At 40.9% G+C, this 13,001-nt stretch overlaps 1 protein-coding gene across 6 annotated transcripts in view; it reads right to left on the bottom strand.

The window, feature by feature from the left end:
* The window catches only part of MCF2L2 (MCF.2 cell line derived transforming sequence-like 2), a 181,237-nt gene that overhangs the window by 25,355 nt on the left and 142,881 nt on the right, over positions 1–13,001 (bottom strand). For all 6 annotated transcript variants that reach the window (XM_055817346.1, XM_005235543.3, XM_055817345.1 and 3 more), the window contains exons 19-22: positions 9,573–9,665; positions 8,984–9,076; positions 5,184–5,309; positions 709–930 (exon numbers count right to left, since the gene is read on the bottom strand). In XM_055817346.1, the coding sequence (XP_055673321.1) occupies positions 709–930; positions 5,184–5,309; positions 8,984–9,076; positions 9,573–9,665 (534 nt within the window). The remainder of the gene's footprint in view (positions 1–708; positions 931–5,183; positions 5,310–8,983; positions 9,077–9,572; positions 9,666–13,001) is intronic.

Here is a 13,001-nt window from a genome sequence, read left to right as displayed (position 1 = left end):
CTGATTTGCCTCAGCATTACATTTGAAGATTTAAACAGCTTTAATTATGTCATCATTTCTGCTGTCTCCACAGAAAGAAACTTCAAACCTTTGTATGAATTGGTTCGCTCCTTGAACTAGGTTCTGTTACAATTCCTGTCTGGTTACCCTGCAATAAGTTTGCAGCATTTACACTTGGACGAATGTTAGTTGTCTGAAGTCACACCGGTGGCACACCAGTGTGCTTAAAGGGAAAACTGAGCCTACTTGTAATTTCCATCTTAACAGAAAATGTCCTGACTCATATCTGGAAATGTCACTCTTGCAAATAAAAGGGCACTTCTATTGCACTGTGATTCATTTGTAGCTATTACCGTCACAGAATGTATCTGCTCAAATGATGTCAATAGTAAAGCTTGCAATAGTATGGAACTTAGAGGATGCTTACAGGCAGAACAACGAGAGATGCAGGTCCATTCAGTCTTGCTCCTCCTTATGGAACACTGGCCAAGAACACACAAGGTGCCCATTTGTATCAAGTTGCAAAAACCAAGGTTCATGTCTGGAAGTGCAGGACACATGGCTGGGTCTGTCTCCAGATTTTCATTTACTCAGGGGTGCAAGACAGCTCCAGATATGTGTACCTTCCTCAAGTCTCCACACGGAAGCATCCCCATGTTTTGAGAACACCAGATTTCTTTCTTTCCCCACTATTACCATATTTATTACCTTTAACGAATTTTTAAAGCTGTATGAAGCTGTCTTCTCATGGCCATCTGTGTTCTCCTCCCGTTTCTTGCAGAACAGTAGCATCTTTGTATAGAGGAAGAGGTGTCTCTGCATTGGTTTGAATCTAGCCAAATCCTTCACCTTGTTGTGCCCCTTCTTGTGGTCAGTCCAGACATTGAAGGAACCTTGCATCAACAGCTTGCCAAGCTCACTGACATCCCCCTAGCAAGCAAGGAAAAAAGAGAGCCTATATCGTATTCAGACTAGGGTAATCCCAGGCACATTTCTTTCCACTAGTGGTATTTAAGCTTCCAGGCACAGGTATGTGCCTAGGCATCCCTTGTGCTGGAGAGTGGACACATTATAGCTGGAATCCCATCTGCACATGTCTCCTTCCTAAACCTGTGTGGTTTCTTCATATAACCATTAACACACTGTTTTCCACATTCATAAATCCCAGTTTGTCTCTCCATTCATAGTTAGTGTCTAAGGTCTGGTTTAGGACCTCTTTGGATCTGACACACAGGCTGTCTCCTCTGATGACCTCAGAGGAAGCATCTTCTATCAAGAACTAGATTTCAAGACTCCTGACTCCAAAGCAGTATGAAGGCCCAGTGCAGTCCAGATACTCAGCCAAAGGCCTTGGCTCTGAAAGATCTAGCTTCAGTTTCTGCTCTGCTAGGAGCTTCCTCTATCCCTGGGCAAAACCTTGAAAGATGCTTAGGTGTCTGAAGACACAGATTGATGCCTAGAGGTATGTAGGTGTGTAATTCCCTCCCATTGCAAAATAGACTTTAGAACCCTTGTCAATAGCTTCTCAGCACAGCATCTTCAAACTGCAATGCTGCACAGCCTTGCGCAAAGAGGCAGTAAATGCACCAAGGAGCTGTACAAGTACCTGAGGGCAAGTGAAACTAAGCAGGAACTGGTCCTTTCTAAGTTAAAGCCCTTTTCTGAGGACCATGGATGGGTGAATACTTCACCTGGTATAAATATTTGGCTCAGATGCCACCAGAACAAATATTTATAGCACAGTTCAGTACTAAAGAGTATAGCAATGTATGGATAGAAGACATGGCAACGTCTATATGGTAATGGGCTTCAACAAATAATTATAAACATAATTATCCTAGCAGCAAATTTTTCTAGGAGTGCTTTGTATAATAAATTGAGAGAATACACTCAGTGCATTACTAAACAAACAAATGTTGAAAATCAGTACTTATGTTGATTATAAGATGAGGATGTTGGCTCCAAGTGGGAATGTCTGATTTCTTAAAATATGGATTGCAACCTGCTCTCCCTCCCACTCCACATCCTCTACCGTACATCCAACTGCAAAACCAGGTTTGATTAGGTACTTTTCAACTCCATATCACAGTATTATTAATTCTCCAAAGCATTCAAAAAATCTCAGTAATTGCTATAACCATCTCTCATCTCTAATATTCAGAGTTGGGATTTTTTTTGTGCTTACAGGACTCTGTGTGTTTGTATTTATGTGTGCGTGTGGGTGTAAACTGCAAACCTGTGAAAAGTGCATTGATGAGATGTAAAGCTGAATAAAAACCCAAACAAACATATTGCCTACAGAGTTCTGACAATGGTGGGAGGCTTCTGTCACTCCAGGCACTGTTTGATATGGCACTGAGATCCAAAAGCTCAGTTCAACTCTTGTGATAGGTCCGTCTCTTCAATCTCGGATATAGGATTGTGCTTATAACAAATGAAGTGCGAGGTTACCACTGCAAAGAGAAAGAGGATGGACAGGGATGGCACCCTGCAGCAATCCCGAAAAAGACTGAATATTAGCCCACAAGCACTGGACTCTCTCTTCAGGGTAGGCAGCAAATAGAGAAGTTGACACTGTCTCTGGTAACTTGTGCTAGTGGACAGCAATATTTTGTCCTAAAGGAAGTTTAAAATGGAAGGTTTAATCGCTTTCTCAAATATAATTATTCCCTGTTATAACACTACACTCTATATCACGTTTACAGAGGACAAGAGATACATATGAATGGCTTAGGTGCTGCATAATTCACGGACAAATTACCCAGGCCAGGTTGTATGCAAATGTCAGGACGATAGTAGGAAACATATCTAAAACTTCCTCTCTGCAAGATTTATTCTACTTTTTTGTGGCTTTGCCTAAAACAAACAAACAAACAAACAAGCAACCAAAAAAAACCCCAAACCAACCCCGGACTTACATGTTAGGAATTTCTTACACAAGAATTCAGCTCCTCAAGTCTACATGTGCACAGGTCTGAGAAGCAGAATATCCTATGCAATTAGGAGCATTCATCAGCTGCCATAAAACCTGCTTTTCTGCTGGCATAATTTCCTTCTCTGCAAGGTGCTCTAGGCAAGTATTTCTATCATACCTCTGTGGGAAAGACTCCACAAGATGGGGTATGGTTTCATGAGCTATGGGAGGTGTTTATTTGGCATCACAGCTGAGCAGCTGGGACAGGTGGAACAGGGAGAACAGATTATTGGGTTCATCCTCTTTCACACTTTCACCCAATTCAATAATCACGTAACAAACCATCTCAGGAATGCTGTCGGCATCAGGCTACACAGCAGCCATGTTCCACTTTGTAGAAGAGGCAACAATCTAGTCCTTGGAGGCTATCTGGCATTTCATGGAAGGCCGACAAATTCAAAAGTGGAGGCTGAAAAGGAACATGAATGCTCTGGTTCCTGAGTACAAAACTACTCTGAGATTTGAAAGTAAGGAACAGGCGAAAGGATGACCTTTAAGTCACTTTAAGCTGTTGGCTTGTCTCTCTACATGTAAATATTATAAAATTTATATATTTAAATAAAATGTATAGCTGACGTTATTTTCTACATCCAATTACACCAGTATAAAATTCATTTTAAGACCAGTGTTTTCTTTTGTGTTACTGGAATTAAGATTTATTCAGTGAAGATTCAAAAATATACAGCATGTCTGCTCCATCAGAAGAGATAATACTGAAGAATCGTTTAAGAACTGCCAATGGCCGAAGCAGTCAGGTGCTGAATTTGACATTGTAGGTTGAAGAAATTACAAAGCTAATGAACTATTCCGGTTCAGCCAACAAATCTGAACATAGTAGGCTTCTCCTACCTTGAGAACACTTGGAAAAACTGAAAATTAGATGGAAATCATGTCAAAAAGATACTACTAATCTAAACTAAGCAGGAAAGCTTCATGTTATATTCTTAATCTAAACCCAACTCTTGGTGCAAACACATACAGCACAAGATCCCCTGGTCAATTCATAATGGGTGTAGCTCATAGCTGTGCAGAAGGCTGGGGTAAAGTACATGCTTTACTTAAGTTCGTCAGGTTTGGGAGCGCTAAGTTGTGCTTAGGACCTGTGGTGTTTCTCTGACCCACAGGCACTGCAGCTAGTCTGTGTGTGTGCTAATGTAACAAGGCGGCCACTGCTTCGCATTCAACCCAGTACAGCTACTGCAGGATATGAACTCACATTCCCATCTCAAATGTAACGTACAATCCACAGGAGGATCTCCAGCTGTGCACAGCGGTGGATCTATGACATACAGCCAAGCAAGCAGTTAAGTTCTTTTATAAAACAATGCTGACAGAGGGCATAGTTTCCTCAGCTACCAGGTGCAGATACACTTGCACAAGAGAACTACAGAAACTAAAACTCCTGAAGCAACTACATCCTGCAAGACACAAATAACTTCCCACCCAGACACAGTCAGTATAGACTCCAGCACTTTCTCTGAAAGTCACATTCTGCACAAAATACTGTTTTTCTAGTGTCCAGACTAAACCCTGTTATCCTGATCTAATAACTCTTCGAACCCACCTTCTCAGTGCTTTCTTTTTTCTTGACCCTGCAGCTATTTCAAAATGGGCGACCACATCACCCTCAGGCCCCATTTCACCCGGAATGTTTCTCTTTTGTGTGTCAGTCACTTCCACTTCTCACTTAAGGGCTCATTTTATGTAGGCAACACTAGTTCTTGGAAGTCATATGACTGCAATGGAGCTTCAGCAGAGATATACATACATCTGTGGCCTTTGATTTGTACTGTGGTTGTTATTTCACATTTCAGATAATGAGTTTGGCAGTCATTGGGATGGATTCTATTACCAACTTCAAATGGGAGCCAAATTTTCCTTCCTAAGTGCATAGCAGTCATAACTTAAGAAATTTGCTGAAACTTTATGTCCGTCACACTCGCTACCTCTCACCTACCAATGAGGTTTGGGTGTGATTACTCAGAAGGACTGCCTTTGTCCCACTTCTTCCCCACATTCACACCCCCGCCTCCACATGACAGGTATTCTGACACGTATTTTTGGCCACCACAACATGCCACTGAGTGACATCCTTCAAGAATGTGGCACAGACTCCTGCAAAGTTTATCAGCCATGGGCACAGCATGATCGATGATGAGAGGAACACTGGATAGGTCAAAACTAGAGTAAGAGCAACAGCAAATCATACCTCATATCCTGTGATTGCTATCTGGTGCATGGAGTCATTTACTGATTTGATGATATCAAGCACTGTGGCCAGGGCTTCTTCCAATTCAGCAGTACCCTCTGAATTCTTGCTGCACTTCAGCATTTCCTGATTTAAAAAAGATATGAAAACTACTTGAAAACTTCTTATACTAACTAGAAGCCACCCTAAGAAAAACCTTCCTGAAATCTGTACTGCACAGACAAAGTAGCAGAATTATAGGGAAAAAAAATTAAAAAAGATCAAACCCAAACAGGACACTCACCAGAACTGTCATTGAGGGCACACATTTTGACCTTTTGGACATTTTCAAGTTATATGGGTTCATTTAAGATGAGACAGGACCATTCTGACATATTTACAATGAACTTTTTGCATGTCACAGAGTGACATCCAGGTTTTTCTTATTCTACATCTGCTAGAAAAAAACCTCAATCTTAATGTAGTGATTTCAGGTGTTAGAGAATTCACCATCTCCCTCTGCAATTTGTTCCACAAGGTACTTACTACCACCATTAAAAATATAAATTAATTTCTAGTTTGAATTTGGCAGGTTTGGTGTTCCATTCATCAGGTCCTAGCAAGCTCCTGTCAGTTAAACAAACTGCAAGGGAGGAAGTCACTTCCTGTTGTAGGTGCTTGCAGACACGGTCAAATCATCTCACAAATCTCCCTTCCTTAAATTAAATGAGACTTCTTTAATCTAGAAGACAGGTTTTTTCAGTTTTTGGGGTTTTTTGGGGGGCGGAATAGGCCAGATTACTATAAAATTTCCCCACCTTTTAGTCTCTACCTCTACTATCTATAGATCTACATTTGCAAATTTGAAAACCTTTTTTGAGAGAGAGTAATTTTGAAGACCAATGCTGACCTCTAGCAAAAATTCATCAAACATTATATTCTGCTTGAAATAAGGAAAGTTATTCCATTCTTCAACCCTTGCACAAGGAACGAGAGACAAAGTTCTGGACAAGTTAAGAAACATGTGCCCAAAGCAAAGAAACAAACAAAATCTTTTGAGGGCTCAATTTCTGTAACCTCTTCACATAGAAAGACCCTATTTAGAGTTCCAAATATTCAGGGCCAACTACTTACATAGAATAGTACAGTTCCTTACTTCTTATTTCTAGATGTGTCTCTTGCTTGGAAAATTCTAGTCATAGCTCAGGACTTAATTCTTTTCTTGTAACCAACCATTATAACCTATGGAAGCCCTGAAACACACTAAAACCTTCATTATAAATCAAGTTAACTGCCTTGCTTCTTGCTCTTCCGCCTACAGAGGAGCCCTGAACCTGATTCAGATGCACAGATTGCTTTCTCCCCACTGCACTGTAGAGAAAGCAGTTACTGCCAGCGAGTATCCACCTGAGATCAGAGTCAGACTCTATAACTTTGCTAAAAGCATCTAGGGAAGCAAAGTTTAACAGATACAAACCCACAGATGGTAGGTACAGTCTTGAGAAGACATGAATCTCAGAGTAGCTGGAAGATCCCAAGACTACACAACTGAATTTGAAACCAAAGCCAATCAGGATTCCTACCATTAAACAGAAAAAGTAAGATGACTGTAAGCAAAGGTAGTAAGATAACTGATCACATATAGCGAGTGACCTGTGATTTTGATGCTCAGAATCTGCATCCCTTAATCAGGTGAAAGAATAAATTTTTTGGTTGCTAATGAGACAATAGTTCCAGTGACAGAACCCATAATCAAATAACTACTTTATTAATCATATTGACTTGTCCCTGTCCTATATATCTAACAGCGGAACGAAAGAAGCATTTGGGTGGATGCAGTTTTCACTTCAGAAATGCAAGCTGTGAAGGAACTAAGAAATAAATTCCCGTAATAACAGAACCTCACCAAGAACTGTAAAGGAAGTGAGTTCAGTTTTGTTTCTTTATGCTGACTACAGCATCTACAGAAACTATGCTCCAGAAATATACCTAGGAATTAATCAAGTTTCTACTAACTTTAGTAATCTTTATTATAGTGAGAATTGGACCCCTTCAGCAGGGGTGGCCATTGGCATGCTTTTCATTCAGGCATATCTTTTTTAGCCACATTTTGAGTTTGGAAATTATTTAATCCAAAAGCTGAGGCACTTGTGTTCCTGTAAAACAGGGCTGCAAACAGGTACTGCTTGCAAACCCCAAACACCAGCAGCCTCTCCTCAAGTGCTTGGATGACCAGGGTTTAGAAGGTAAAAGCAGGATGCGTTCCTATAGTACCTGTTGCTCATTTTCTAGGGTGAGAATGGCTCCCTGCTCTCTCTATAGCGATATATATAGTATTAGCTAAACTGATTGAAACCAGAGGGCTGCAATAACTGTGACTCAGAATTTAAATCTAGTCTGCCCATCACTCAAGGCACACAGCTTGTAAGAGTCCTTGTTTGTCACCCATTTTTCACTGACTCCCATTTTCCTACACTTTTAAATGTCCTGCTGCCAGCAAAGAGTACACCATCTTCACAGATCTCATAATCCCTGACAAAGTAAACATCCCTGCCAATGTGTTGTTGCTAAGTAGAAAACTGGTCTGACCAGCTTCAACCCCAATGGCTGCAACCTGTTTTGCCTGCAAATTTTACTCCTTGATCTAATCTTGGTTTTATTTACAGTCATATTTCAAATTAAAAGTAGAATCTGGTTTACTCCTGCTCTTCTGAAGACCTTGGCATTTTCTCCCTTGTCACAGAATAATTTCAAGAAATAGAGTGAAATTTACTTCTGGATTACGTTGATGTAAATCTACTGGAATCAGTGAAGTTGCATCCTTGTTAATATCACCGTTCAATATTTGGATTCTACAGTTTTGTTTGAAGTCAATAAACAGGTCACAGGAACACTGCACAAGTGAATGACCAGCCAGATCCCCACAGGGCTTAAACTGGCACAGTTTGACCAGTGTCATGGTAGCCATTAGAAAATAAAATTGCAGCCTAAAATCTTTATTGCAAATGACAGTACATGACACTACATTAAGTCCAGAGGCTTAAGAACAGCATGTAATTCACCTTCATGACCTTCCCATAAGGAAGGTCAATAAATACTATCTTTAAGAACTGAGAAGATGAAGCCAGAAATTTAAGCCACTATCTTCAAAAAATGTCATTGGTTTGAGAGCATGTATTTCCCATTGCCCAGTTCAGACCAGAATTTCAAGCGTGGACCACTCATAGTTCCAACCAAATCAACAGGGAAGTTCACATATTCATCCTGTGGAAAAGTTACAGACAATTTGCTCCTAGCTGGGTCTTTAAAATAGATGCACCAAAAGGGAGTGGCTCCTTCCAAAAGGTTTGAGTCACAACCATGGGAAAGCATCAGGTTCAGAGAGCTGGAAGTGTTTTGTTAAACAGGGATGGATGTTAGACACAGGATTTAAAGCATCAATTCCAGTTTTCAAACTGTATGACCACATACTGATCCAACAGAGCCAAATTAAACTTCTGTTTAAAGATAAATAAATCAATACATAAGACAATAAAATACTATATAAAATATTTACTTTATACAGTATATAGCAGTGTATGTATAATAATAATATACTGTTATTGCTTAGTATATAAGTACTGCTAAGTAACAGCAGTACTTATTCTGAAATAGAAGTCCTCTCTGACTGTTTCCATTTTACATCTTAGCATTAGAAAGTATTTGTTGAAGTGAAAGAGGATTTATTTGAGGTAGTCCTTTAGAAACTAATTCTGATATACAATTTTGTAAGTAAAACAAGCTCTGCATTGCAATTCTCTGCACCGTCATAGAGAACTTACCTTTAACAGCAACTGGTACTTGGTGATTCTCTGGACTGGCTTTAAGAGATAAGCATCTAGTGAGAGCTTATGATCCAATTTACGCTGACACTCCTGTAGGAGACAGCAGGGAAGAAAAATACAATTGTTTCTTGAAACAGAGGCACGACAAGAAGATCGTTATCATTTGGTAGTTTGTGAATTAATAGGGAGATAAAATTGTTCCATCTGCATAGGAGTTTCCAGGTTACTTATGCCACAGTGAAAACATATCTAAACAAGAGCTAATGTTTAGATTCAACTTAGTGTTGAAATCTGTCATGCCCTGCTTATAAGATTGCAATCATCCGGGGTTTGTAAAGAAGCCAGCATTTCTTTGGTTTGGGTATAGCCTGAAGAGTTAGGCTCCAGTCCAGGAAATCTACTTACTTACTTACTCTACCCACCCAGTATCCTGTAGAGAGCACCTTGACACATACCAAGCACCTGCCATCAATATAAGAAGCATGCAGAAAAGTCTGAATATTGCTCTAAGTTTTCTAAAGAAAGAGATACAGAAGGAAAATAAGCTTTGATTGTCTTGAACTGTTAGTCTGCAATGAGATTGTACCTGAAAAAAGATGCTGTCTCCACACTGTCTCCAGAGAGCTTCGGACCTTGGCTTGTTCTGACAATACTTTTCATATATTTGGAGGTCCTCTTTCTGCAAGGAAAGGAGAGTTTAAGTAAGGTAAGAAAAAAGAATCCACAGAGCTTCTGCCTTGAGTTAACTTTTTCTTACTTTCCATGCTAACATGTGGGGATAACTGTATGTAAAAATATACTGGAGCTACCAAACTCATTTTTTATCCTGCAAAGTTAAATACACCTGAAAGTGCAGTTTTTGGGGGTTTTGTCCTCACTTTTTGCACAAAGCTAGGAGACTGCAGACTGTAAGACACATAAGCTAATGGCAAAACTGTTAGCTTCCAGAGAGGTGATAGATGACCCAAAAACAAAAGACATTAGTAATGTAAATTTTGTTGACAATTGGCACAGATTGGTAATTGCTAATAATGCTCACCACTTAGCTAAGGTTTACATGTCCGAGCCACTTTGAAAACAGCACTAGCTCTCAATAGTACAAGAATAAATTAAAAAGTAGCAAGTTTGTCTTGTTGATGTCCCAGGCTAGGCAGGGGGAAGTACTTAAATTCTGTCTGTCCTATCCAAATTAGAAGTAGGTGGATTCACTTGACCTCTATTTACCTTTGACTACATTCCAGGTGTTCTTACTCAAGTCCACTGCGAAAATGTCACTGACTTCAGCGAAAGCAAAGGCAATCTTTATAAAAGCCCAGAGAGGTGTATTTTGAGTTCCCTTGGCTATAGGGGCGGACGCTGACAGACAAGTGTTCCTCTGGCTCAGTCGCTGTGTGCCCACCCAGCACAGCAGCCTTGCCACCACGGAGCAGTGCCGTACAGAGTCCTGAGCAGGGCTGGCTGTGGCTGACGGGCTGAGAGCTTCCCATCTTTGTCTGCACCTACTCTAATGGATGTGACCTCAGTGAATCAAAGATTCAGAGCCAAAAATGCATCTCGGCAATTCCTGGCTCTTGCCTCTGTGCTTTCAACCCACTAGACAGTGCCTACACGCTCTTGGTGCGGGGAAAGCATTTTCTTTTGTACAGTTACTAGAAGAAATCAGTATTGCTGCTGTCTTCCTCTATAGACCTAGATGGATGTCACCCTGATGACCCCGATTTGAAAGCAGAGCTATGCCTTGAAAAGGCCATACTTTGTTAAGGATTATGCAATGCAAAAAGTTCTGTTGCAACTCAATTCAGTATTAATGGTGCTGTTCCATAGCAAGTGCAGCTTTCTCCACACAGATAGAATTGTTTGTACGTGTTGCCTTGGAGGGAAGTTAGCAGGGGGTAAAACCCACAAAGCTAAAAGTAATAACAAAGTGGAATCAAGCATTGCAATTTGTTCCTGGCCCACAGAAACCTAATTGGACTGGGAAAGAACAGAGACAGCAACAGTCAAAAGCACTATCAGGAGTAAGAGAAAATTACCAATTTAAATTTAAAGAAAAGGTACAATAACCACCAATACCAGTAATTTGTCATAGTGGAACCACCCTATGCCAATGCAATCTACTGCTGCCTAAATCAGTGGTATCTGCTCAGGCAGATACTTAAATCTTTAAATACAACTTTAAGATTTGTAATAGTGTAAGGAATAGGAAATTCCTGATGAAATTACTAGAATCAGACTCTAAAATGCCAATAAATAATTAATTGCCTAATTACTCCAACTCCAGTCTTAAATGTTCCACATATCTCTATTTTCATATGCAGAGGTTCTGACTTATTGCTGGTACTTTTACACCACGCTCATCTCTCCTGTAATGCTTTTCCTTTCCATGGTGGTTTGCATCCTGAGATCTCTGTAAGTTTTCACACACATGGTATTTATGCAGAGTTCCAATTATCTTTTTAACTGCTGATTTATGAATAAATTTTGCTTAATTAGAATTTAGCCCTTTGAATCCAACTCACAGGTTTCTGGCCAGCTCCTATAGTCCTGTCAGACCAGCTCCTACAGATAGCTTCCTTTTCTAAATACTTCTTTCTCCCTGAATGACCAAACACCCCAGCTGCTGGCTCCTATTAATTACTCTCTTTTTCCAAGGTTAGCAATATGAATAAGTAAACTGGTAATCCACAGTGAGTCACACCTCACCTGGTACCTGTTGGTAAGCAGTCTGACACACCTTTCCTTTCTTCCTGAGCGTTCTTGCCTGGCTTTGGTAAGCTTTCCTTCTTCCCAGCCCCATGTTTAGCAGATTAGCCCAGAGTGCCTCTCTTTCTGCTGATAAAGCACGGGAAGACCCATCCTGCAAGGTATTCAGTAACATCCCTCCCCTCTTTGAGCACTTGTGCAGTCCTCACCACACAGAGCTTCAAGCAAGGTCAAGCATCTTGGTGATGGTATAATAGCTGCCATGTGGGCAAAGTTGAGCTGGCTTACTTGTGATTTAGTTCATATGAAAATCATACCCTAAGAATGTCAGGTGAAGTGGGAGGGAGGACAAGAGGGGCTTTCTGCCTCATCTTTCACCTGATTCTGCTACTATGCTCCAGGAGAGAAGTTAGAGAGGAGAAAGGCTGGGACTCCACAGACTGTTTCTGCCATCACTTGAGAAAAAGGGTTCACATCCATGGGGACAGCTGACCAGGTGGCACTGGTGGAGGTGGGAGAGTGTGTGGGGATGTGGCAGACTAATGACTGGCAGGGGATGGAGGGGTTCAGGCACCGGGATGTCCTGCTGCAGCTCTCAGGACTCTTTCAAGCAGCTCTGGAATCAGAGCTGAAGAGTCCCAGCATGATCAGACAGAGTAATATTCTTCAGGTATGAATCTAAAAATTAGTCTGTCTCTAATCACAGGCCCACCATGCTGCTGTGGCAGGATGGTTACACCCACACAAAGAAGGAGAAATGAGAAGTGAATCTGCAACAATGTGAATTTCCTCCCAGAACTCGGTACTACCTTGAGCAGCAGCTTTTTCAGTTCCTCCTATGCCAAAGCAAGCACAGCCATAACTCACGGCACAAGCCAGAAGCCTCCGCTCAGCAGGAAGACATAAAAAAACTGCCAGATCGTGGGGAACACAAACACACAAGCAGACTTCTGTTTGTGCCTCCTAAAGGCACTCCAACAGAAACAACACATTTCTGGACTACATGTGGCTTCTTCTAAAAACAGAATGTAAGGGCAAGTTCTTGAATCAAAGGTGCTACTGTGTGAGCAGAGACATCGCAAGAGAGAGGCTTTTGCTTTCTTAGCGCGAAATTTGAAATGGGGAGAAAGCAAATGCATGATTTAACCTCTTATTCAATAGATTTAGTGTTGTTTGACTAGGCCATAGAAACTGATAAGCAAAGGTGACAGAGGGACTGATTTTCTTTCACTTCACACCTGAACCATAGCTTTAGTGCTGCTAATTTCATATCGGTAGAACAGCGAGGAGAACTGGGCTCAACAGCTGTTTT

This window comes from Falco peregrinus, chromosome 12, assembly GCF_023634155.1.
Source record: "Falco peregrinus isolate bFalPer1 chromosome 12, bFalPer1.pri, whole genome shotgun sequence".
Taxonomy (NCBI): Eukaryota; Metazoa; Chordata; class Aves; order Falconiformes; family Falconidae; genus Falco; species Falco peregrinus.
The sequence above is the reverse complement of the archived record's forward strand: the minus strand, read 5'-3'. Positions and strand labels throughout refer to the sequence as shown.